General features: G+C 43.1%; 1 protein-coding gene across 6 annotated transcripts in view; it reads right to left on the reverse strand.

The window, feature by feature from the left end:
- The window catches only part of Dnah9 (dynein, axonemal, heavy chain 9), a 319,645-nt gene extending 293,386 nt beyond the window's left edge, over positions 1–26,259 (reverse strand). For all 6 annotated transcript variants that reach the window (XM_013522070.1, XM_005399351.1, XM_013522071.1 and 3 more), the window contains exons 1-6: positions 25,725–26,259; positions 14,767–14,963; positions 12,185–12,343; positions 10,997–11,127; positions 5,745–5,956; positions 3,694–3,927 (exon numbers count right to left, since the gene is read on the reverse strand). In XM_013522070.1, coding sequence (XP_013377524.1) covers positions 3,694–3,927; positions 5,745–5,956; positions 10,997–11,127; positions 12,185–12,343; positions 14,767–14,963; positions 25,725–26,144 — 1,353 coding nt within the window. In that variant the 5' untranslated portion in view covers positions 26,145–26,259. The remainder of the gene's footprint in view (positions 1–3,693; positions 3,928–5,744; positions 5,957–10,996; positions 11,128–12,184; positions 12,344–14,766; positions 14,964–25,724) is intronic.
- Between the last annotated feature and the right edge of the window lie 826 nt (positions 26,260–27,085).

Here is a 27,085-nt window from a genome sequence, read left to right on the forward strand (position 1 = left end):
AAAGCCGACACTCACAGATGAAAATCTCAAAAGGTCATTTAGAAAAAGACTGTTTACCTTTCAACTGCCACCAACCTTATGCAGCTAATGGTCTCATATGTGACCACATGTTCAAGGCAGGCTGAAAGAGAAGCTGGCCCAATTAGGCTGGGAATGAAAGGAGGCTCAGGAGTGGCTTGAAACGGTAGAAAGAGCAAAAGGAAATGTGGGCTATATTAGGTCAGCTTATTACCTATCTCCCTGCTAATCACTTTGCATAAAGCCTCAGCAGGAAATCATTTTGCCTCCAAGTGAATCACAGATTTACAGCAATTTGATAATGAAAGAAATGCGACTTCTCTCCAAGCTGCTTACTTACTGCATTGTTTGCAGGAAAGAGGCTCCAGGCAGAAATATAAACAGAGGATCTGCAGAATCTACAATATTATGGCACGAAAATGAACTCTGTGTGTGTGTACACACTACAGCATCTGATAGAAAGGGAGGATGAGTAAAAAAATACAAAAGCAACCCAGTGACTTCTTTTCTTCAATTTTTTGAATGTTCACTCAAATTGCAAAAATTTTTGTGTACTTTTGAAATATCCTTAGCAAGTCCTAAAATTGAATAAGACCTTTTCGTGGAATGGGAATCATAATCTCACTTGAGTGATCAATTTAGGGGAAAAGACCTAGAAATCATATAGTGAAAATGGGTGTACTAAGACAGAATGGAATGTGTAAGGGCAAAATAAAATCACAAAACTAGTTTGAGACCCTGAAAATGGCAAAATAGGGAGGGAAAATAGATCCTTACAACTCCCTAGAAGATGTCAAAGTCTGGTGAAAAGACCACATGGCCCTGGGCACAAACACCAGCTCCCCTTCTCTGAGCCATGTAACCATGAGAGAGTTAATTCACAGAACAGATTTAATCGCGCTTATTTGTTATCCCTGGCTCTTATGATGAGTGCAATGATAAGGATTCTGGTGTGAATTAGGTTCTTGAAATTTGTTCTTTTTCTCTTCTCCTATTTTTTTTCTTCACAAGGACCGGCTAAGAAATGAGCTGTGTCACAGTGGTGAGAATGAGGATGAGGAGGCTGGTGGCATCCCAAGAATGCAATCACTCCACCTACTGCAGATGACTGAAAACTAGTCAGTAACTTGCTTCCTCCTTGAAAGCAGTACCTTCCCACCCCCTCTACCTTCATTTAATTTAGCAAACACCAAGAAGAGAACAGTGGACCTGAATAACATTCTCTTGTGCAACAAAAGCAAGGATAAAAGTCATTACAAATCAGGAAAGATACCTGGAAAAACTGTGGACATAAAAACCAGCCCTACAAGACATAACCTCTTGGCACTAGCATGCAGGGAGCTGAAGGCACTGATATCATTTTATTCACTTCGCTTTGTGTAACTGTTAAGTATAACTACTGTCTTTTTGGTGGTCATGTACTGTACTAGAATAGAAGATGAAAATGGCAAGTTCATGCTAATTCTTGCTGGAGAGAGGCAGAGTAATCCCATTTCAAACAGGCATCGATCACAGAGATACACAGAATGTTAACTAAAGGGTACATGAAATACGCCAGGAGACAATCGATAGTTCGCTGTCCCACTGCACTGAGCTGAGGAGGGAAGCAATGAGGGAGGAAGAAGACAGCAAAAGACAAGCAGGGTGAGTCTGAGATGAAAAATAAAAAGAACAAATGATAGAGTGCTGTCCCTAGGAAGAAGTGAACCAGTCCACAGAACCAGAAACATCAGAGGGGAGGAAGCAGGGAGACAGAGGGCCAGGCAGCATTCACATCCTCCTCTAATTAAACTGGGGCAACTGTTTTTTATGCACCTGTGTCCTTGATTCAGAAATTAAAAGCAGGCTGAGTGAGGACTATTGTGAGGGTAATGACTCTGGGGAGACTGGTGGCCATCTCTGCTTATGTTTAGTGAATATACGCTGGAGATTAGGTGCCCTAATGTTAGAATAGCTGTCTATATGCAAAGTCACATCATTAGCATATGTGCACAGGGCCTGAGGATCCCACCCTAGCAGTCCTTCTGAACTAAGCTCAGCCACCACCTTTAGGGTCTTCCTCAGGGCTGGAGGGCTGTGAATGTGACTGCCACAGAGTGACAGAAAATTATTCCTCCGTGGTCAGCTCAAGCCAGAGGCAGCCTGCAGCTGGAGTGCCCATTACCTTGGCTTGACAACAGCAAAGGAGTTGATGCACTGATGAAAGGAATGAAGAGCAGAGGGGGAGAGAAGGAGGCGGCTGTGAATCTAGAGCCAGCTGGAAATAGCTATGAGAAAAGAAAGCATTTAAGATGAAGCTAGATATCAATTATTTACACTCTCCACCAACCCAGTGAAGGATTTAAGGTGTGCCTTTCATAAGATCTAGCTTCTAGCTTTCTTTCATACATTTTCTGTCTTTATGGCCTTCCCTGTCTTATTTTCCCTGGTGAATTCCTACTCCAGTTTCAAAATTGATTTCCTCTTGTTTCTGGCTTTTTTCAAAGTTCTGATGGGTCACAGACCCTTCTCTCTTACTCCCAATAACCCATCAATGTCACTTTTACTATGGTATTCAGTACACTTCAGTAAAGTTTACTAATTCTGTGTCTTCCCATCCCTGGATCTCCTCCATTCATCTTTCTCTCTTCTCTCAGGGTCTGGACACTGGTGTGGGAATCAGGTAACATCATACTTCAGTTATCTTTGCATGCCAGTCCCTAGCTCACTGTCTGGTGCATAATTGCAGTGGGTCTATACTCCACTAACTGAGGTTCAGTTACAGATTCTCTTACCCTCCTCGTCTTATGGCTTATTGTCATAACAGTTTTTTTCCCAGCACAATTCGATTCACCTCAAAATCTCTGCTAATCACAGTTGGAAACATGATTCTAATTCCTTCTCTGTCACTTGGCTATTGTCTTGAAGTTGACCTTGAATTTCTAAAATCAGTTTTAAGTATATATGTTATTACAGAGTGCCTATTATCCTCCCCCCAAATTAAATCAACAAATTCATAACTGTTAACAATATTAAATTCTGAAGATCAAAAGAGAAAGTCTCATTGCTTCATATCATAGTACTTAAACTAAAATTACATTAAGTTTTAAATAATAAGGCAAAAGACAACTGTGTGCAAAAGCTGTGTTTCTTTTGCAAAGAGATTCACTAGTTTTATAGTTTTGGGTATCACCTGGAGAATGGGGAGTAGAGAAGTCCAAAGCAGCTTGTTTGTGGGAATGAACAGCTACACCCAGATCTTCTCATTTTCATTTTGCATTCTGGACTTTCCAGTCAAGTTTACTGGTTTTTAAAAATTTAATACAATTTTATTTTTTCTAACATTTTTAATTTTTACTAGTACTCGATCACAGTACATAATAGTTACATTCATTTTGGAGAGTTAATAAAAAGTTCAGAAACCATTGGCAATTTGAAAACCACTTGAATTAGCTGACTTATTTTGGGGCGTTCTTCTTAAATGGGTCCATGATCAGAATATCCTGCTCTTCTAACAGTATCAGCACTGTGTGATGCTCAATCCAAAGGACAACTATTTAAGGAGCACTTTTTAGGGGTTCTACACTCCAATGGAGAATTGACTATTGAGTTGTGGTTTTCATTCTTGTAGTGTACATTTGGGGACCCTGGACTTAACTCTTATATGGGCCTGGGGACCTGAACGAACACACTCACCTCCACCATATGTAGTCGGCCCAAGAAGACGTCCAGTCGCACAAAGACCAAAGAAGACTGGAAATCCCATTCTTTGACTTCCTCATTCTCTTTGAAGTAAGTATAGAGATTCTCCCTTCTGTCCTGAAATACCTGTTTGAAGAAACTCAAGGTATCCAAAGCCACCTGCAGTTTCCTCTGACTTTCTTCGATCTCGCTTCTCAGGAGATGTTCTGGGCTGAGGTAGTTAGAAGCCTGGAATGCAGAGACTAAGATCACTGGACCTGGCTGCAGGTGCAGCACATTCCTTAACTTTGCTGACATCACCCTGGACTTCAGTAATTACACAAGTCATATTTTTCACAAGTTCAGTATAGAAAAAAGCTGATCTTACCCTCATTTCCACAGGTGGACTGGGACAGGATTTAAGAGAAAGTGTCTTTGTGACCCTCTCGCCACAGTAAGTTGAACCAGTCACTGTGATCAGGTAAGTGACTGAACAGAGACAAGGAGACACAGTGGAACTTTCTTGGGGCTGTGGGGGTCAGAGTAGGCACTCATTCCCAGGTGCTGCTTTGTGGTGCATTAGCCTTCATGGATGAAATTATTTCAATGAAAAAATGCTTTGGACATAATTGTTTCTGTTTCTGAAAAACTTGAACCTGGAGGCTAAAAGGAGCTGGGAATATGGAACTCAGGGCAGTAACCTTCATCACTGTAGGGAATGGCAGCAGGGCTGGGTCATGGGTCCCCTGGCATAATTTAAGGCCCTGTTTATTGCAAGTCAAGAGTAAAACCAGAATTACCTTTAACTTTCAAGGTACCAGAAGCCAAGAAGTTTTCCTTTGGTTGATGCTACTTTTAGTTGGATTCTTTTATACTTTCAATCAAAATATTCCCATCTGATAAACATGGAATGATGGCAAAATGCTGGCCTGAGAGTTAAACAACATGGGTTGAGGACTGGGTGAGGGTACCCTTGGGTGAGGCAGGCAACCTCCTGAGACTTAGCCCATGCCTTCAAGTGAGTAAGTAAAGTAAGTAAGTAAGTAAGTAATAGAAGAAGAAGGAGAAGGAGAAGGAGAAGGAGAAGGAGACAAAGAAGAAGAAGAAGAAGAAGAAGAAGAAGAGGAACAGGAAGAGGAAGAAGAAGAAGAAGGAGAAAGAGGAGAAGGAGAAGGAGGAGGAAGAGGAGGAGGAGGAGAAGGAGGAGAAGGAGAAGGACAAGAAGAAGAACAAGCAGGAGGAGGAGGAGGAGGAAGAGGAGGAGAAGAAACCCTGCCTACTCATCTTGTAAGGTTCCTTTGATAATTGACAGAGATCATGAATGCAAAATTTTGTAGCCTCAGGGGGCTTCATGGATATTAGTAACTAAGAGCTGCACTTTAAGTTCGTTCATTGTTTTCTCAGAGTTGCAGCTCCTTAGGAAGTCAATTTGGAAAGCAAGATCAAACAAGCCTTCTTAGGCATCTAACTCTATTTACAGATACATTCCTTGAGGTTTAGACTGCTTGATGCTAAAGGGACCCTAAAAAGAGAAGCAAGAAATATATATTCCAAGGAGTAGCTTTTCAGTAGTTTGCAGGGCCTGAGTTCTTACCAAGTTCAGGGCATATGAATTATTGCACTGAAGCCTCACAGGTACCTAGTACTCCTCTGAGATAGATCCTCCTTTTTGCCTCATTGCAGAGAAGAAGAAGACACAGAGCAGGCAAGTGACTTGTTCTCCAACACACAGCTTACAAGTGTGAAGCTGACTCCAAAGTTATATTCTTAATCACCAGGCTTTTCTGCCAACTTATGGAATATGAAGGAGATTGAAATTTGCTGACTTACCCTTTGTACCCCACCCCACTGGCTCAGATGGAGAGGAAAGATCCAGTCCCCTGGTTTTCTAATATTACTGAAAAGCTCTTTGTGAATTATTGGCTTGTGAGAGTATAATAATTTAAGTGAGAAGAATGTTTGGAGCATAATTATTTCCAAGCCCAGTAAAAAAGTATAATATTTCACTCTTTCATGTGAAAACCAGTCCCCAGGCAGAGGTTGCCGTGGTGTCCAGCATGGCCCACCTGCTCGATGAGGAGGTTGCACATCTCCTGGAGCAGCGCTGTGAGCCTCCCTGGAGAGCGGTAGCACTTGCACGTAACCCAAATCAGACAGACCACGTGGAGCAGGGGCTGCAGCCGGCACTTCACCTGGGGAAACTCCACACTTTCCAGGACCTCCAGGTGGCCTTGGAGTGGTAACAGGTGCAAGTAGATGTCTTGAGCCTCTGTCAGAGCTGGAAGGAAATGGAGATGGTCACCAGTCCCCTGGTGGAGCCCTAGTACCTGGGGAGTGGAGGATCGGCAAAATAACGACCACAGTTCCTTCCTGAACTGAGAAAGCAGAGACGAAGCTGGTTCCAGAAAATATTCTGGCTCTTACGCAGAAATATGGAAAACTAGAGATCCCCGAACAAGTGGAAAAATGGTCTGAAGTGCTGTTTCTGACATCGCTGTATTTGGACTTCTTCCTGGCTGTCCCAGATCTATTCTGGTGCTTATGTGTGTGGCAAACCCTCCCTTTGATAAGTACCTGCTGATTACTTTAGTACTCTTATAGCCAACATAATAGCAAATCAAGGCCTGGAGACCAGTTTTAGAATTGGAAAGACCTACCTGCAAAGGTTGGTGCAGACACTTAGCAGTTACGTGATGTTGGACATACTGAACATCTCTAAGCCTCATAAACAGCCTGACCACTAGGTAATTTTGAGGGTCTTTGTGAAGGGAGAATCTCAGTGCTGGACCACTGCAGATGTTTGATAAGTGGCAGACACTTAAATAAATATTTGTTAATAGAAAGTCTTATTGGAATCTTATACAGAAGTCACAGAGAACCGACAGCTAGCACAGAAAGATGAGAGCAAAGCTCTGGGTAATTTTCAAAGACAAGAAAGCTACCTATCATCTCTTTTGAACACAGCCAATGCAAGAGAAGGACCTTAACAAGTCGCCTTAGTAATCAAGAGGAAAAAACAGAAAACCAGCAGTGCTGAGTACAAATATCTGCATAACAACTTAGAGAAAATGTGAAGTCCATTGGGCAAAGAGAACTGGAGTGGAGCATTTGGAAAGTGTTCTTTCTCAGGCAAATAATCAGTCCATATCATCTGAGAGCAGATGGTCTTAGGTTACATTGTGTGAATGAGGCACTGCATTCATCCTAAAGGAAACTCAAAATATCTCCTATTAATGAACATTTCCAATATGCCAGGAATTACTCTACTCACTAGGCAATACACACCGTCTCCTATAGACCTTTGTGCAGCCGCTTTATAAGTGAAGACGCAGAGACTCACATAACTTGTCTAGGCTCATCCTGTGGATCGACTAGTCCTGTCCAGCCAAGAAAAATGAAAATTACCGCAAGTTCATTATTTTAAACCCCTGGCTTCATGATTGTGAGGCTCAGGAACACTAATGTTTATGCTTGCATTTTATATTCCAAATGGGTTTACAGGAAGTGATATGTGAATCGAAAGTAACATGTCATGGTAAATTGATTAGAGCAGTAGTTTTAAGTGGGAGTGTGGGGAGTGACGGTGAGTGTCAGAACTACTGAGTTGGGGTGGGCATTTCCAAATCCGACAGCGACTCTGTTAGGCACATCCTCTGGCTTCATATGTGTAGTGAAGGAGAAAGGCCTGGCACCATCATGCTAAAGGAGTGTTCTCTCTAGGATATCCTGTTTTGACGCATTTAAAAAAACTCCTTTTTAAACACACAAATAAGCACTACTTTGACTTTTAGGAGCATAATATTTGAGCAAACACAGGAGGCTCTAGTACAAGCAAGGTGCAATCACCTTGCCTTGGAAGGCTAATTTAGACAGAGAGACTTAGAGGGTTTCACTAACTTGCCCTGGCTGCTGTTGTACTTGTGAGTTCTCTGCCTTAGCCTCATGAGTAGTTGGGATTACAGGCATGCACCACTATACCTGGCGCCAATTGTTTCTTAATTTGTAGTGATTTTTATTGTTATATTGTTATTTTTTAAAGAATATTTTCTATTGTCATTAGTTGAATCCATACATGTGTCCCTTGGACCTAAAGGGCCAGCTGAAAGTATAAGCAAAGCCAGTTGCACAGTGATAATCCAGTAGTTTGCTGGTAAATCTTTAATAGCAGGCACTTCAGCAGTGAATGCCTTTATTTGTAGCATTTGCTAATTTTTGTGAGGTGAATATTTCCGGTGCTTGTAAGGTATCGGTTTGACTTCACTGAGTGTTGCTTGGGAGGATGAAGTGAGGGTGGAGAAGGTCTGTACACACTTGTGTTCCAGCAGCTGTGGGAAACCAGGCCAAGTTGACTGCAGTGCAGCACCAGATACTGTTTTCTTTCCCACACATATCCACAACATACTTGACAGGTGCTACGGTGTGTGTACTCTCCAACATTCAGGTGTGAAACTTAATAGTGTGATGGTGTTAGGTGGTGGAGTCTTTAAGAGTTGCTTAGGCCATGAGGATTCCTCTCTGGTGAGTGAGCCTCAGAGCCTCAGAAAAGAGGCTCCCTGCAGTGTTCCGCTAGCTCGCTCTTCCATCTCACCCTTCTCAGTGCTCCTCCCCTCCAGACCCTTCCAACTTTGTGATCTTGGTCTTCCCAGCCTTCAAAATAGTGAGAAATGAATTTCTTTCATTTTTACATTACCCAGCCTGAGGTAGTCGGCAATAGTAACACAGATGGGCTAAGAAAACTGGCAACCAGGTTATACTATGCCAAGCCCGCTCCCCTGGTAGCCAAGGATGAGAACTGCCTAATAAGTCTTTTTTCTCTGTTCTTTCTTCCCAAGGGCACAGTTGCTTTCTGTTTTCCAAGATGTTGTATCACGCAATCAAGTATACTTCTTACAACCTTCTTCCCATACATTTCCTCCCCCTTTTAAACTTCTCTCTTTTTCACTGCTCCAATTCATGCTAACTCAGAAATATTTCTTTTCTTCTCTTTTCAGCTCACCATTCAGTCAAGGAACTACCCTGATCATAAGTAATAAGAATAATGTACATAGTCTATCTATTTAGGAGACAACCAGATGTTCTGAAATTAAATTAGAAATGATAACTTCAATAAACAGCCTTTGAAATCTTTTTATTCTTAGTAGGTAGAGCTTGCCAAAATTTCTGACCAAGTCTCTACCTAACTTCTCTAATCAAATTTTATTTTCTTCCATCATTAGAATTGAATTACACATTTAAAGGGTTTCTACTACTAGAATAGTGTTTATTTGGTGCTATTGTAATGATATTTCATTGTCAGTGTACACTCTACTGGAAAGAACTTCTTAAAGCTGGCGTAGGGAAACAAATCTTTCACAATTATTGATCTATATGAACAATCATCTTCTTAATCTACTGATGTGAAAAACATGTGTGGGCCACTAAAAACTGATTCCTAAAGTACTTTTACTGCATATTGTTTTCTATATATATCATGCTTCAGATTTCAGGCATTTGCATATTTCCATTCTGATATACATACAACTTATAGTATTGTTTCCTTAATATTGTTCTCTAAACTAATTCCCTACATAAAATTACAGCTATCTCTTGGTATCCATGGCCAATTGGTTTTAGGACTCTGTGAAAATACCAAAATCTGAGGAGGCTGAGGTTCTTCTTATCAAATTGTACATAATCTACACATATCCTCCTGTATACTTTAAATCATCTCTTCTTCACTTATAATAACCTAATATAATATAAATGTTATCCATTAGTTGTTGTACTGTGTTGCTTAGGGAATAATTACAAGAATAAAGTCTGCTTATGTTTAATAAAATACAAATTTAATGATTTCTTATAAAATAAATTTAAAAATATTTTCACCCTACAATTGGTTGAATCTCTGAATGTGGAACCTGTGGATGTGGAGGGATGCCTGCATATAAAATGAAAACTTTAAGTTGCCACTAAAAACAGAAAACTGGTATCATTTGTTCAAAACAGAGCCACATATCAAGACGTTTTACACAATGCCTGTCCACGTTTTCCACAGTCATCTCTCATATCAACACTGGTACACATTCCACTTGGGGGGACACCTGTCTCTTTGAGTTGAAGTGTGATATGCGAACTGCTTCCTGTAGGGTACAGCACAGCATCTCTCAATGAAGTGGTAGATGGAGGCCTTAAGAAGCATCTTACTCCAAGCCAGTTTTATATACTGTAGAGGCAGTCTCTGCCATGAAATCTGAGGGCCCAGGAGGCCCTCAAAGACTGTTTATGCCAGCTTTGTTTTGTTACAAGACTTATGTCAGAAGCCTCTTTCCTGAACTTTTATTCCTTTAGCTAAGTGTCTTCTAAACCCTAAGCCTTTAGAAGATGGGATGAAAGGGATCAGCCAGCGAGCTTAGGACAAAGAATATTATTCTCTTTTGCAGAGCAAACAGAGCTTGATTAGTTTTATATTTTAGACTTCATGGGAGATTTACTAATGTTTTATTTTTACAGTACTGGGGCAAGAACCCAGAACCTCCTGCATGCTAAGCAAACATCCATCACTGAGCTATATCCCCAACCTAGAAGATTCTATCTAAAGAATATCTAAGAGAGAAAACATGTTTGAAAATCACTGCTTATGTTAAGCTTACCTCATATGAAATTGCGAAAACCTTTAAAGCACGTTTTGACCCACACTACTGAAGGGGAGGGAGGAGACTTGATGGGCAAAAGAGAGAAGAAACAAAGTGGACCAATGAGTGGGTAGGGAGCCCTGAAGACATTTACTTGCTTCTAATCATAACTTTGCTGGCTTTGCAGTTTTGACAAGGGCTGATCTTGTCTGATGCTCACAGGGACAGGAAATCTCTGTCCTGTCTGGACCAAAAAATACAGAATGGACTAGAAATGGAACAGTGTTTTCTCACTAAGGGCAGAGCTAAGAGCTAAGGGCAGAGGGACATGAAGTCCAGAAGTGAGAGATAACAACATGCATTCATCCAGCATGATGCAGCCAATAAAGTTCTTCCATCCACACAATCTCACAAGGACATGGGAATTAGAGTAGGTGGGGAGTGTGCACTTACAACCATGGTATCTGCTGAAGCTTAGAGAGATTACATGAATTTTCCCAAGGACACAAAGTGAATAAACTGTAAACAGCACAGTTTTATTTAGCTGTCTCCCTGCTTCTAGATTTAGTCACCTAGCATTGTGCTAGATTGTGTCGGGTTGGAAGGTTATAAGGACTTGAATGTACTGAAATCAAAGAGATGTGAATGCACCTGTAAATAAGAAATTTGAGTCAAACATCTTTGGGAAAATGTTTGTGGGTTCTTACCTGCTGTAACATCTCTGAACATGGCTTTGAAAGCTGGGAAGTAGCTGCTCTGAAGCTTGTCCAGGATCCCAGCCATGCCTCTCACCTTAATCATTCTCAGCTGATTATACATGTATTCCAGATCTTCATACCTGTAACCGCAAGGGGAAGGGTGAATCTAGGTGAGCAGCAGGAAACACAAGTCACACCGTACTGACTCACCCACACATACCCAGAGAGAAGACCTGCCGCGGGTGCTACCACAAAAGCTGTGCTCCAGCCTGAATAGCCAGGACATCTGTGCCAGGTCAGTGAGGGCAAAAGCCTCAATTGGGAACACAGGTTCAAAGGGGCAGCTCCAGGAAGTACTACTGTGACCATCTGGTGGCTCAACAGCTTGGCAGCTGGAGGTCATTAGCTCTTGCAGGAAGACTGGGGCTGGGTGAGAGAATCGTTGTTAGAGCAAAGCTGCTCGAGAAGGGCACCACTACAGGTTAGCAAAATGGCCAGAAAGCAGGCAAGAGCATGGGAATCTCAGCATGGTGGGACAAACAGGGCTGAAGCCCTGAGGGTGGTCTAGCCATGTGATGCAACACACTCTAGTTAGTGTGAGAACAGGGGCATCTGCCTCCAACATCTGTCTGTCCCCTTTTGAGTAAAGACTATATCAGGACAATGAGAAATAAGAGCAAAAGATAGGGAGCAAATGGGAGAATGAGCAGGAGAAATAATCAAGTATTTCTGGTCACCCTGTGGTTCAGGGTCACAGGGATACGAGGACTTCCAGCCTTGCTAATGATGAGCTGGGATCCAGGAGAGGGCCTCCAAACACCCTTCTTTTTTCAGATCTTTACAGAAGGTATGTGCATCTACACCAAGCTGTACAAGAAGGAGTCAAAATTAGAAGAAATATGAGAGTAAACTAATTTCACAGGTAGTTGGAAGAGGCTTTAATGAAATATCAGAAGAGGTAGCAGCAGTAATAACTCCAGAGAGAAAGAATAACTACTGAAACCTGGCAAAGAGCGTATCTCCCAGTCCATAGCAAAAGTGTACTGACCCAGTGACACAGAGCTGTATCCCTAGGAAGGATGAAAAATGTCTGTTCATAAGAACCAGATTCAGTGGTTAGCTGTCCAGGGAAAGGCCAGCTTTATCCTTCATAAGGCATCTTCTTCCCAGAATTCAGATATGTACCTTCCTGCCTACCTTTTCTTCCAGAACTCCAGTTCCACCTTGGGAGTGGGATTCTCCCCTTGTAAGAATGGCTGAGAAGACTCTCGCTTAAGCACTGCCTGGACTTGGTGGGTCCACTTGATCACTGCAGACTCAATGGCATAGACGATTGACTTATCTATGGAATCCAAGCTATGAAAGAAAAAAAATCCAGAATATGTGGAAATAATTTAAGTCTGGTTGTTTTAGTTAGTTTTCCATTTCTATAAGAAAATTTGAGGTTGGGTAACTTATAAAGAAAAGTGGTTTATTATAACTCATGATTTTAGAGGTTGGAAAGTGAAGGTCAGGAATCCCCATTTGTTTGGCATCTGGTGAGGGCCTCATGATAGATGGTAACATGGGGTGTGAGTATGAGAAGGATCACATGGCAAGACAGAAGGCCAAAGAGCAGAGACCGGCTAATCCTGCTTTTTTACAACAACACACTCCAGAAGGAACCAAGGCACCACAATATCTGTGTTAACCCCCTTGGAGAGCAGTGTACCCAGTGACCAAATTAACTTGTGCAAATCTCAAGCCCTTGAAGGTTCCATCACATTTTGACATTGTCACACTGAGGACCCAGCTTCCAACACACAAATCCTTGAGAGAAAACTCAAATCATATTCAAAGCATAGCACTGAATGACATCCAAAAAAATACCATGTTTTTTAAAAAAACCCTGCTGACCTTAGGATTTTTTCTTCTTCTTTTTCAGTAATAAACTGTCTTGAGTAGTCAATGAATTGTACAGATCCAACAATTATTCATACAGATTCAAGGGTTCATCAATATTTTGAAGACGTTTACAGACTTAAAATGCCATGAAGTCTTCATGTCAGTGCAAGCATACCTTGGGCAGGGGATATTTAGATGATCATCAAATCTTGCTTGAATCTCTCCTATGAGAACAAGCTCCCTGCTTGATACAGCAGCACATTCCTTGGTAGGTCAGCTTACCGAGAGAGAAAGTTTGTGTCAGTGTGGAACCTCCCTGCAATTTCTTCATTTTGCTCTGAGTTCCAACCATAATCACTGAGTTCTAATCATAATCTAATCACAGCAAGAGAAAATAGGTTACTTCCTCTTCCACAAACCAACTGTCAGCTTTTCCAATCCCACCATTATGCTTCTGCTCCGTCTTTCTTTTTCCAATGAAGAATGGAATTTTCAAGCTCTCCTCCCCCACACATCTTTTTAAATGTGTGTTTAAATTACTTAGCTACATTTGGAAAGGAATACAAATTTTAAAAATATTCATTTTGGCTGCCCTTTTACACCATATTAACTGAAATGTATAAACTTCAAGCCCCAAGGGCATCGTGACAAAGAGGGAGTGTGTCATTCACATTCTCCAGACTGAGACCCACCTTCATGTAATTTAATTAAGTTCATATTTGCTGAGAAATGATGCAGCTCAAGTGATTATGAAAGGTATTAAAAGGAGAAGATGCTCGCTTCCCCCAAAATGACTCAGGCATTGGGGAAATAATCACATTTGAACAAAGGGAGACAAACTCAACCAGAATTATACATATACACTGAATGTTATTAAGTTAAGGTATAAAGGGACTAGAAAAAGGGTAGTTTAAATTTATTTATTTTGAAAATTGGATGTTTTTATTAAATCATGATAAGTTTTTCTGTTAAATAGGAAATTACTTCAAAGTATGTAAGTAGCAAATTACTTCCAGTAGGAAAAAAACTCATTACGAAGTACATGGCTGTTTGCATGCATTACTTTATTCTTTTGATGTATCATGGCTCCTGAATGAACAATAGCAATAATATAAGGAGAAAGTCCTGGCAATACTGCAAACTGAGCTCATGGAGGAAGAAGACCACCTGTTGTCACAAACACATAGCCATGCCGGACAAAAGTATATCAAAGTATATTATTTACACACATAGCATGCTTTAAAAAAAAATCCTCAGGTGAAAGAAGCAGTGACAACTCAAAGCTGGAAAAGTAATTGGAAGCTGATGGTAGATATAACTTCTGAAAGGAGATGAGGCTGGGGTTTTAATGCCCACTCAGGAGCGGGAAGCATGGGCTTCCCAGAGAATCTAGATTAGTTTCTATTTGAACAAAATATTTGCAGGATCTGAAAAAAGACTGCAACTGCTGGGAGAGGGGCTCGGGGTGGATGCAGGAAGGCTGGAATCAGAACAAAGCTGCCAGAGTTAGTGCTGTGAATTATATACTGAGTAAAGGAGGGGCACAGCCTCTCAGGCTGGACCTGGGTCATTGCCAACCATGCGCTGCTATTCTGATGAACAAAATACCGAAATCAGTGTGGCTTCTCTCAGCCTGGAAATGATCCTGAACGGAAAGAAGGCCACACTGCTGTGATAGTCTTAAAAGATTTCGGGCTGAGGGACCAAGGGTAGGGATATAATTGGTGCAAACATATACTCTGAGGATGCTGGCAAACACAGCAGACAGCGGGCTTGTGTGCAGAGTGAGAAGTTGTGTAGTGTCAGGAACAGAAAAGCCATTCAAAGCAAACGTTCAGTCAAACCAGCTTGTCTCATATCTCACAGGTCCATATGGCCAGGCTGGCCGTACTTACACTGTTTCACTATCTGGATCCACAAACTCTATTTTCTCTGCGCCTACTGGAAGAGGCAGCAGTGTTCTGCCCTTTGCTTGTTCCAGGACAACGAGGAGGTTGCACTGGAGGGTGTGGGCATGCCTCGTGATGTCTTGACATAGCATGTGGGGCCAGTCTAAGTGGTTCTTCTCATTGGTCAGGACAGGTATAACAACCTGTAACAGGGACACAGTGAAGAGAGGTATATACGCTATGGTGATACCTTATAGAAAGACTATTTAAGAAAAGGTCTATGCAGTTATACACATCTTTCCTAGAGCTACTGTACTATAAGGACTGGACACCTGATAAAATATGCAGGGCCTTGCATAGCCTACCCACGAAGATTCCTCCCTACTCTGCTCTTATGGATTAGGTCCCTAAACCAAGAGGCTCTCCTTAGTGAGGAGGGATGAGGCATAGTTCCTCCTTATCCCTGAGCTTCAGCTGGAATTCTCTGCCAGGTTATAGGATTACCTCTTATAGGCACACTATAAAGTGTGCCTCCCACAGTCCCTGGGGGTTCACTCTGTTCCTAAGTGCAGCACCAGTATGGACCTGCACGATACAAGGTCTTCCTCCTCTGGTTGTGTGTATATGTGATTAATAAGCTACAGTCCATCTCATTTACCCTATGTTGATTGTTTTGTGTTTAGTCATCACTATCAACCCAGGGCCGGAGTCCTTCCCTCATCAGTAGTGTGAATAGAAACCAAATGAAACAGTCACACACACACACACACACACACACACACACACACACACACACAGACCAATTCAGGTAAAGACAACAATCCGTCTATAGCTGTTGTGAGGTGGAATCCATAAGCAAGGTTGTGAATCTTTTTCTTTAGCATTATTATTATCATCATTATTTTATCAGTACATACTTGTAATACTTAATGAGTATATTCATTTTGGAAAGCTGGTACATATATGTATCACATCTTAGTCATTTTTTCTTCCCCTTTCCCCCTCCCGCCATCTTTAAAGTGAACATTAGCTAATTTTGGTCACTGGACATAGCTTCTCTTGTTTTGGGACCCAACCCCAAATCTTGAGGTATACATGGAACCAAATCTGGGCCAACAAAAGTCAGGCCAAATTCTCTTGTCTGAATACTTCTCTGTGCTACTAGCCTGGAGCTTTGGGAGGTCATCTCATTCTCAAGTGGAGTGATAGACTAAAATTCATATGAGGAGAAAAGAATGTATAGAGGAGAAAGACCAAGATGGCTCTTTAAATAAAGCTGCTGCTGAATTTCCTGAGCTGGTTTAAATGGAGTGCCTATCACTAGCAATTTAAAAAGTTGTCAGTACAACTCACTAGGAACCTCTGTCTATTAAAATTGCACTACTATTGCTAATACTAGCAAAACAAGCAATCTGAGGGTCAGGTGATATGACGTGGAACCCACCAAGGAAATAATGAAAGGAGACATAGATCCATATAACTGACACATTCGATAGGTGGCCAAAAAGACCTGGAAGGTGTGAAATAGAAAACCTAGACCCCTATGTAAATTATAGGCATTTTCTTTGCCTGGTATTTCTGGAAACATTCACTGAGAGCTTGTAATATATGAGCAGAGAACTCAAAAAGAGAGAAAAAAATGAAGGCCACAATCTAAACTCTGTCACGTTCATGGTGAGAAAAGATGCTTTGGTGCCAGGGAAGAAGGTCTAATAGGAGAAGAGGAAAAGCTGGAGCCTTCCTCTGACCTAAAAGGCAGTGACTGTGTCAGTGATCCTTACATACACACTGTTGCCCTTTAGGATCAGGCATCTGACCAACACCCTGAGGAGGTTTATGGAAGTCTGCTCTCTGAAGCAAAAGTGATCAGGAGGCTTGGGCTGGACTTTGGAGGGCTTGGAGTGATACAGAAACAGCACATGTGAAAACTATGAAATGAAACTTGACTCATCCATTTTCTTCATAAGTACTAAGCACTTACTATGTGCCAGCGCTGTTCTAGGTGCTAGGAGGACACATCAGTGAACAAACCAGACAAAAGTTCCTGACCTCAAAAGCTTACCTTCTAGGAAAGAAGCAGTCAGTAGACAGTAAATTCTGTGAATAAAAGTAAAACACAAGAGGGCAATCAAGAGGCTGAGGTGGAGAGTGTGCAACCATGAAGGTCAGCAGAGGCATCGCTCTGAGGAAAGCATTTGAGCAAAGGCAGATGGGAGGGTTTGTAGACCCTTGGAGGAAGCGTACTGCAGGTAGAAGACACAGCAGTGGCAGTGCAAAGGCCCTGAGGTTGGAGCCTGCCTGGTGTGAGCAAGGAGTAGTGTTGAGATCAGTGAACTGGGAACAAGATGGGCAAAAAATAGGGTTAGGTCAGGGTCAAATCTGTGCAGCCTTGCTTGTAGGACTTTTACTCTCACAGAAATTAACATCACTGAGAGCTTCTGATCAAAGGTGGGACATAGTCTAACACTTTTTAGTAGGATCATTCCAGCTACTGTGATGAGAATGGATTATACAGGGCAAAAGTGGAAGACAAGGTCTAGTGAGAAGTTCCTGCTGTTGTACAGAAGACTGTGGTTTGGTGTAGGGGTCATGATCAAGATGGGAGACAGGTAACTTTCTTTGCAATGTGAGGTATTAGGAGTTGGTTTTGGAGTTGTGAGAGAAAAAGGGGTCTGCATTCCTTCTAAAAGTGAGCAACAGGAAGAGCAGAGTTGTCACTGATGGATGTAGTGGGGAGAAGGGTGAAGTTTTTGAGAGAAGAGCAGGAGCTTGCATCTGGACATGATAAAATTTAATATCTCTAATGCAGCAGGGAGTTGGATATGTTTAGGGGGTGTTCAGAAGAGAAGATGAACTAGAGGTAAAGACTTTTGAGGTGTCAAATTTAGAGGGCTTATAAAATTTTGAAACTGAGTGAGAACCTTCAGGGAAAAGTATATATAGAGAAGCTATCCCAGGAACTAGCACAAGGGTCCTCCAGTGTTAAGAAACTGGGGAGAAGAGGAGGAACATCAGATTTGATCAAGCAGAGATCATTTAGAAACACTGTCGAATTCTTTTATCTCTCTTCTGAGGAGGGTAGGAAGGGAAGCTTGATGACTGAATATGAGATGAGACAGAAGACTGGGCCATGGTAAAAAGGACACACACTCCAGAATTCTGCTGTCCGTTGAATCCCAGAAATAGGGTAATAGCCGTGAGAATTATCTAGTGGAAAAGGAATAATAAGAATAGAGGAGAGATGGGGAAGTTGCTATACTAGGATTCAGGACAAAATGGCAGTTGTAGGCATAGGGTTGGCATCAGACAAGAAAGACAACGAGAGGGATGGTTATGACTATGAATTTTGGCAGACGGGGTAGATGTAACAGTTTGTGAAAATTTTGTTCTATTCTTTCTATTTCCTTTTATAACAAAGGAAGAAGCAAGAGCATCACAGAGTGAGGTTAAAAGAGAACGTTTTGGACATTTGTAGATATGAAAAAAAGTGTGAAATGTGATATAAAATACTAAAAAGTAATCAGAAAGAAAATACAGAATGTCTGTTGGGAACAATAAAAGGCCTCTCGGAGATTCAAGGTCCAAAATTTAAGTGGCACCAGCTGGCTTTTTCCTAGTGCCATTCAGTTTCATGGTGCCAACATGGAGGAGGGAGGGGACTTAACAAGGACCGAGGTGTCACCAAGTGAGTCACCACAGTGAAGTAAAAGCGAGTCAGAAGCTGATGCAAGGGCATGATGGGAATGATGGAGTATAACACTCACGCTGAGTGAGGGATAAAACACATGTGTGGGTGGGGAAAATGGGAAGGCAGCAGGCCCTGTGGACTGGAGGTGTCAACAGGGTCACAGGGTTGCTGTAGTTAAGGTCTGGGAGGGAGAAAGCTGGAAAGGGAGGAGCAGTGGTCACAGGCAGAGGTGCACAAAACTGGATCATGAAGCTTCTCAGGGATTCACGACTGGAAAGGTGTAGTGGAGGGATGCTGAAGACAGGAGGGCCAGGGTTTCTGGAGGAGAAAGATTCTGGGAACCCAGAGGCCAAGTCGTTAGAAAGCCCAGTTATATGTTGTTATGGTTTGTGTCAGGATGTCCCCCCAAAGCCTCATGCAGTCATGGGGTGGGCTGCTAGAGTTTATGATTGATTCATGGCCCAATGTTGGGATTATGGGTGAGTTGTACTCCCACCCTGGGGGCAAGTAGTTTGCATACCGTGTAAGGGTGGGAAAGAGGCTGCTTGTGGCTTCTTCCCCTTTTGCTCCTGTTGCTTTTGCTGATTTCCTGCCACTATGAACTATTGCCCTCTGTCATGTGCCACTCTGCCTTGAAGCCAGCTGAGTATGGACTGAAACCTTCACAAACTGTGAGCAAAATAAGCCTTTCCTTCCTTAATTTTGGATATCAAGTATTTTGTCTAAGAAATGAGAAGAAAAGAAAAGAAGACAGAATTTGGTACAGGGGAACAGGATCATTGCTTGACTATACCTGACCATGTGGTTCAAGAGCCTTTGGAAATGGCTTGTGGGAAGTTTTTGGAAAAGTTCAGATATTTCACCCAAAAGAGAAGTGCTTGAACAGCTTCTGCTGTTCTGTATGGGAGATTCTAGGCAGATCTCAGAAGACCACAAGACTGATAAAAATCCTGCTGGTAAAGACTGGGTTTGGGAGGTTTCTGCTGAGAAGGACTGCATTGCTTATTGGACTCCAGATGATGTGTGTTATGGCTTGGCAGAAAGTTTGTCTGCACTTTTCTCATGTCCAGAGACTTTGCCTGAAATTATGGGTAGCTGACTGATTAACCTGGCAAAAGAAATTTCAAAGCAGTTAATGTTGGGACAGTGGCATGGCTATGGTTGGGGGCTTTTAGCCAGATTTATATTGAGAATCAAGAGCAAAGAACCCAGCAGGATGATTTAAAATGTTTTGAGTTTGGCCAGAAAGGAAGCTCCAGTAAAGCTGTAGACTGCAAAGATAGACTGAGGAAATCAGGATTGCTGAGAAGAAACAGGAGAATATAAAAGATGGCTGGAGGACATCACAAGAAGCAGCAAGTCTCCACCCTTTGCCGCTTCAAATCTGCAAAGATGAAAAACTTTACTTTGAGGAGAAAGCAGCAAAATTCCATGTCCCAGAATGGCAGCAATAACCACACCAGGTTCAAGAATAGCAGAGAATTTCTTCCTCAGAAGTGGGTTCAGAGTGCTCAGCAACCTAGGCACTCAACCCCTACAGCCAAGAGAGAAGAAAGCCTGGCTAGTGCTCCGGTAGACAGCAGACCTTGGCATAATCCATGTAGTGCTGGATTTAGGTGCATGCAGAATGCAAGAGTTCTGAGGTTAAGAAGGCTTCTACCTAGATTTCAAAAGGCCTGGGAGGCCAGGAAGTGTGCCCCTGAGGGGAGTATGTGAAGGTGTGAGTGTGACATGAAAGGTGCATTGGAGACACCAGAAGTTTGGAACAGCCAGGAATGTAGATTATCTAAAAGAAAGCTTCAAGGAGGGAGCAAAGTAGGCTCAAGAGAGAAGCCATGGTAGCTACAGCCACCAGAAGTGTCACAGGGATGGGGTCACTAAAGCACTTTGGAGCTCACATTGTGCCACAGATTGATTCATATGCTGGGCATGGAACTGCAGGACTTAATGTTTGCTCTGCTAGATTTTGGACTTGCTTTGTTCCCATTCCTTTGTATTCCACTGTTCATAACTTTTGGAATGAAAATGCTTATTTTGTGCCATTAAATGTTGGAAGTGTGTAACTTTTCATTTGTGCAGGGGCTCACAGCTAAGAGTTTGCCTTAAATATCAGAGGAGACTTGGGACTTGGACTCTTCAGCAATGCTAAAACCTATTAGGACTTTGGCAACTCCTAGAGATGGACTAAAATGTCTTTTGCATAAAGGGGTGTACATGAGTCTTTGGGGGGCCAGGGGTGGAATGTTATGGTTTGTGTCTGGATGTCCCCCCAAAGCCTCATGCAGTCATGGGGCAGCCTTCTAGAGTTTATGATTGATTCATGGCCGAATATTGGGATTATGGGTGTGAGTGCTATACCCGCCCTGGGACAGGTAGTTTGCATACCTGTAACATAAGGGAGGGAAAGAGGCTGTTCCCTTTTGCTCTTGGTGCCTTTGCTGATTTCCTGCCACCATGAACTGGTGCCCTCTTCCATGTGCCACACTGCCTTGGAGCCAGCTGAGTATGGCCTGAAACCTCCACAAACTGTGAGCTAAAAAACCTTTCCTTCCTTAATTTTGGGTGTCAGGTATTTTGTCTCAGCAATGAGAGAAAAATAACCAAGACATTTGTCTACTGAAATGACCACACACTGAGATAGAAGCAGTGTTGGTCAAAGTCCTACTGAGCCAGAGGTCAAAATCACGGAGAAAGAAGGGCTCTGCTATCAGCATAGGGAGCAGCAATGAAAGGAAGTGATCCCATCTGAGGGTAGAAAATTCAAACTCAAGGTTATCTGACCTGAATGGTAAAGCAGCAAAGAGAAGTAAGGAGGATACCCATTACGTCTCTAGGCTCATAGGAAAAAGGGCAATGGGGGATACAATCAAGTTTTCATGGATGAGCCAGGCTAGGATAAACAAAGTGACAAGGAACCATCAGAGAAGAGGACTGTAAATGGGATACAGACTCATGATGACTCTCATCCTTTATGAAACACCTACAATGCGACACACTCTGTTCCAGGTGTTTTAATATATAAAAGCTAAATTTCACAACAACCCCAGGAGACAGTTGGGACCCAGGAAAGCAGGCTTACCAGCTCACATCATGATGTTGAATGTGACAGTACCGGGGTTTGAACAGAGGTCTGTCAGACTCTAAATTCCTCACTTCTGTTCAAAACACAAAAATCCCAAACAGCAACCAAATCCCAGAGCACTAACAAAAATAATCTGTCAACGAGCTTCAGGTAGTTGGAAGGAGGAGAAAAGAATGAGGAACACCAGTTACTAAATTCTGTTAGATTTTCCTTCAAATATTTTTAGATGCATATTCTTTCCTTGTACTAGTGTAATAGGACAAAGATAATGTTGAAATTATAGCTTTTTCTCCTTGTCAGCACCCTCCCCAACCACCCACCCACCCACCCACACACACACACACACACAGTAGGAAGACTTCTCACAGCCAGATGAATTATTTAGCTTTCTTAGTGCTGAGTATAAAGGTGGAAGGAAAAAGGAGCAGGTAGCCAGAGGTTGTGCTTACTTAAAGCTACAGAGAGGGAGGAGGGGGTTGGACTGGAGGGTCAGGAGGGAGGGGCTTGGCAGAAGGGAGATGAGAAAGGATTCCCAGGGACACTGGGTCAGCTTCAGGTTTGTAACAGAAGTAGGTAAGAGAACAGAGGGTTGAATGAACTAAGGAGCCCTGCTATAGGCTTTGAGAAATGCAAGTAAAGGATTTGAGGTATTTTTAAAATAAATTATTTTTATTTAAATTTTAAATAGATAGTATATTTACATGGTTCCACACTATAAAAGTACAAAAGCTTTTGAAGCAAAAAAAAAAAAAAACTACTACCTATCCCTGTATCTTAGCCATTCAGTTCCACCAGAATGGATTACTTGGTTAGAGTCTCCTTTCTGTTCTCCCTTCCACTCTCCTTTATCCTTCTAGTATAAGTGGAACATACTATATACACAGCCGTGTACTTGTTTAAAAATTGTCTTATACTTTAGCATTATTCATAATAGCCAAGAGGTAGAAACATCCTAGATATCCAAGACAGATGAAGAGATAATAAAAATGTGATACATATATATTTTGTGTATCACATATACAATGTATATATTAGAATCTTATTCAGCTTTGAAAAAAGAAAAAAATGACTACTATCTTTTAGATCTAGAATGTCCCTTAAATGTCTTGCATTCAGAGATGGGGCTTTGGGAAGTTACTGTAACATGGAGTCATAGGTGGATTGATCCACTGATGAATTTACAGCACAGTACGTTTCCAGGGGTTGGGTCCTGGTCAGAGAGGTGGCTCGCTGGGGGCATGATCTGGAAGTATCTATGCTCATCCTCAGCCCCTCCCTTCTCTCTTTGCTTCCTGGATGCCATGAGGTAAACAGCTTTACTCTGCCAGCCCCTTCCACCATGATGCTTCTGCCTTGGAGTCATCTTACCATGGACTGAATCCCTCCAACCATGAGACAAATTAAACTTCTCCTTTAAACTGTGGGCATTGGATATTGTGTCCATCAACAAGAAAGCTGACTGATGCACTGATGTAACCAGCTCCATCTGGCTCTTGGGCTCTTGCTTTAGGGCAACAAAGATTAAAGCCAACAAAACAACAACCGGCAAGCAATGGGGAATAGCCAAATGTGTGTTTATCAGAAATAATAAAAAGAAAAGCTCCTCACTAGTTGGGAAGGGGTTCCATAAGGTGGAAACTGTAGATGTTTAAGTCCAGAAACTTCTTTTTGTTTAAGTCCAGAAACTTTTTTTTGCTTAAATCCAGAAACTTTTTTTTGTTTAACTTTTTTTTGTTAAGTAGATGTTTAAGTCCAGAAACAGTTTTTGTATAGATCAGTGGTTGCAAACCTACGGATCACATGCTGCAGCCAGCTGTTTGTTACCACTGCAAGCTCTAGAAGTTTTGCCGTTATTGATGTAAGTGAACTTGACAGAATGCAGGGATGCTTTTGCTTGTTGGTAGGCTTCTGATGACCAGAATACAAGCTACTTCGTTTGCATTTCACTTTCTTCAAGGCTCCTGCCATTTGTTTAGGGACTTGTTATTTGTCCCTTGCATTCCATTAGGCACGGATTGTCAGTTTGCTTAAGTTAATTATTCAGGGCCCTCTGGTATGTTAAGACACTTAGGCTCTGAATTTTAGTTTAGGCTAACTTTAGGCTAACTATTTAGGACCAGTGGCTTGCTATCCACCTAACTTCCCCTATCCCTTTGATTCACTAGGGTCTGTGTCCATAGGGATGAAACCTGAGAACATTTGCAAAAGTGAAATAAGCCAGAAATAAAGATCCAAATTCTGCACTTACGTGAGGTACATAGAGTAGCCACATTCATACAGACAGCATATAATGTGTTTGCCTGGGGGATATGGGAAGTTGTCTGGTGGTTGTTAAGCTTCAGTAATGCTGGACAGGGAAATTCTATGTATCTGTTATACAATAATGTACATGAATTTTACAATATTGTACGGTACTTGGAAATTGTTGGGAAGATGAATTTTTATATTATTTTTTCTGAAATAAAAAGTTACCTTAAGGAGTGTTTCATATCAATCATTCTGTTTAATGGAGCCACAGAATTTCATTGTATAGACAGGCCATAATTTAGCCACCCCATCCCTGATTGAGGGACATTTAATACTGCTGTTCACAATCCCTTTCAAAGCAGCAAGAAAATGACTGCATATTTGAGGGTCTGAATTACTCTACAATTACTTTTAGCTACTATACTACATTTGTTTTTAGCCATAACATAGCTTGGAGGTGGGCCCACTGTCTCCCACATGCACCAGGCTGTGTCCGAGCTCTGAATTTCTGTTCATCCTGCCCACACACCTTGAAAGTCACCTTGCTCTCTACTTATCCTGAGCATTCTCCTTGTTCAGGAGCCAGTTCAACACTGAAGTCCAAGTGTGATTCTCAGACAACACCCACTGTTCATCTCTGAACCCACTAACACTTCCCACCATCGTTCATCTAGGGAGTTGACCCAAGCTTAGTCTTCCTCTGGGATGGTGTTCACATAGTGTATGGTACAAAATCGATGTGGATAAACTATTGAAATACTTCCATACCCACGTATAAGCCTAGCTTCTCCAGGACCCCTGAGAGCTCCTTTATCCACCTCACCTCCTTTCTTAGAACTTCTTACCACAGTTTCCTGATAAAGTAACTAGAAGACCAAAACTTGATGCTATAGGGAACATTCAAGGCTTGGCTCTTGCATGGGGGATAACTTTGTGGCAAGCTCTACCCCCACCCCTTAGTAGTCAAATAAATATTTTGAATAAGGGATTAATTGTGTGTTTTGGTTCTACGCTTTTTAAGGAAGGGAACTTGTCTCTTACTACTTTGGTGTTTCCCAAAAGCTCCTATCATGTGAGACATTTCATCGTCAGTACTCTGTACACACTTGTTTCACAGCTTGCAGGATCCAGGGCACCAGCCTCCAGGAGCACGTGTCCGACTGGCAAAAACGTTTGCGTGCACTCCCGCACGTTTAAGTGGCTGAAGAAATCCCGGAGGACTCCCCTGGAGTCTCCTGCTCTCTCAAGGCTTTTGCTATGGTGTCACCAAAGCACTCCATAACCCATAACTGGACCTTTCTCCCTGAACTCCCGACAAACGCCTCTGAGCATCCGTTGAGCATTTCCAAAAGGATGCCCAGTGTCCGTGGGCACAGGGTTGATCTTTTGTGAAGTGTGATGCTGTGAATGAAAGATGAAAATCGAAACCCACTCACCTCCGCCTACACTTCTCTGCACAACTAACACCGCTTCACCTCCTTTTCATCCTGTAAATGCTCACTTGAAGCATCCATGGGTCAGTAGACATACTGCCTTGTGCACCAGTTCCGGTGCTCAGACCTTCCCAACTAACAGGAGGGAAGCTAAATACTGGCTTCTGAAGAGGTCAGCCTCAAGCACCCTTAAAGCCAGACCTGGAATGACCCAAATCTTCGTCCTTTCCCATTTCCACTCTGGCCTGGCCTCCATCTAGACTTCCTCCACGGCCCATCTTACAGCTCACCCACCTCATCCACACCTCAGAGGGTCTTAGCTTACATCCAGCTCCGACCTCCCACTGGCACTCTGATGTGGCCCCAACCCCACTCAATTTTCACCCTACTCTGGTACTGGGCGCGGAGTCTGAGCCCCGCCCCTTGGCCCTCCCCTGAAGCCCCGCCCCGTCTGGTCCCGCCCCCACGGCCCCTCCCCCTCCCCACAGGCGAGGCGCCACCCGCCCTCCCTCACCTCGGAGAACAGCGCGGCTAGGTGCTCCAGGGGCGCGGCGGGCAGGTCCCCGCAGAGCACTGCCCCGCGGAGGCTGGTGGGCTCTGGAGGCTCGGGCCTCCTGCGCAGGAAAAAAAGCCCCTTTGCGCGAGCTGGGCCGGACTCAGGTCCCGGGTCCATCCCCTGTCGCATCGCCAGGCCTCCGGGGCCGGGCCGCACTACCAGCAAGGGCCTGGGCCCCTCTGCAGCACCTCGGCCCAGGAAGGCCTGGAGCAGATGCTCAGCCTCGGGTGTCCCCGTGCAGCGCTCCCAAGCACCCGCCGCCGGCCGCAGGCTCTGAGCCACGTAGGCCCCCAGGAGACGCAGCAGTCTCGGGTCGGCGCTGGAGTCCTCGTCCGCGTTCTCCGCAGCGAGCAGGGCCAGATCCTCCGCGCACGGCATCGTGCGCGGCCTCCGGCTGCATTGGTTTCCCTAGCGACGGGGACGCGGCCAGGACTTCCCTCCTCTGCTTTCTTCCTATTGGGCCAAGGACTCTTGACCCCGCCCCTTCCAGGCAAATAAGGTAGGCTGGGGAACAACGGGAAGGGGCGGGGTCGCGTCACTGTTGCTAGGAAACCAGCAGACTCTTCTGTGTGGTGACTGGTGTGGTGGATTGGAGTTGCTGGAGACTGGGGATATAGCTCATCGGCACAGCGCCTTGCTTGAAGTTGCTGGGGTGACTGTGGCGTGTAGCAGTTTAGAGGGGTGCGTCGAAAGAAGAGAAGGCCAACCATATAAATGCTGTTAAGGATCCTTTGGGCCAAGGTCAGATTACATTCCTCAGAGGTCCTCAGACACTGAACATTGTATGTTTCTCTCACATCTATCCTAAATGTTTGATTTGGAACATGATGCCAAATCATAACATAGTTGTATAGAAATTCGATGAAGTTTTAAAATTTCTTTTCCATGATGACGAGTTAAAATCCTTCAGAACAGCATGGTCCAGTAGAATTTCTGCCCACGAAGAAACTGTTCTAGATGTGGGTTAGTCACAGGTAGGTGTTATGGACATGTAGGTGCTGGTGCTGCAGGGGGGCTGAATTTCAACTTTCATTTAGAGGTAAATAGGCATATGTAGCTAGTGGCTGTCGTATTGAACAACTCGGGTTCATAACTTTAATGTCAATCATGAAACAGTTTTATTTGGTGCTTTGCGTTAGCCATGCCTTAGGCACGTTCTTCATGTGCCAAAAAGGTAATCATACTCTGAGATCCCTTTGATACCTGTGGGCATCCTCCCCATCAATTCTAAAATGCAGCAAAGCTCTTGCAAATGTGCGGGGTGCTCAGAGCATCCTCATCCTGTCCTCTGTCTAGACTTGCTCTCAAAAAGGGATAAT

The sequence above is a fragment of the Chinchilla lanigera genome, unplaced genomic scaffold (genome assembly GCF_000276665.1).
Source record: "Chinchilla lanigera isolate Chin_1 unplaced genomic scaffold, ChiLan1.0 scaffold00066, whole genome shotgun sequence".
Classification (NCBI taxonomy): Eukaryota; Metazoa; Chordata; class Mammalia; order Rodentia; family Chinchillidae; genus Chinchilla; species Chinchilla lanigera.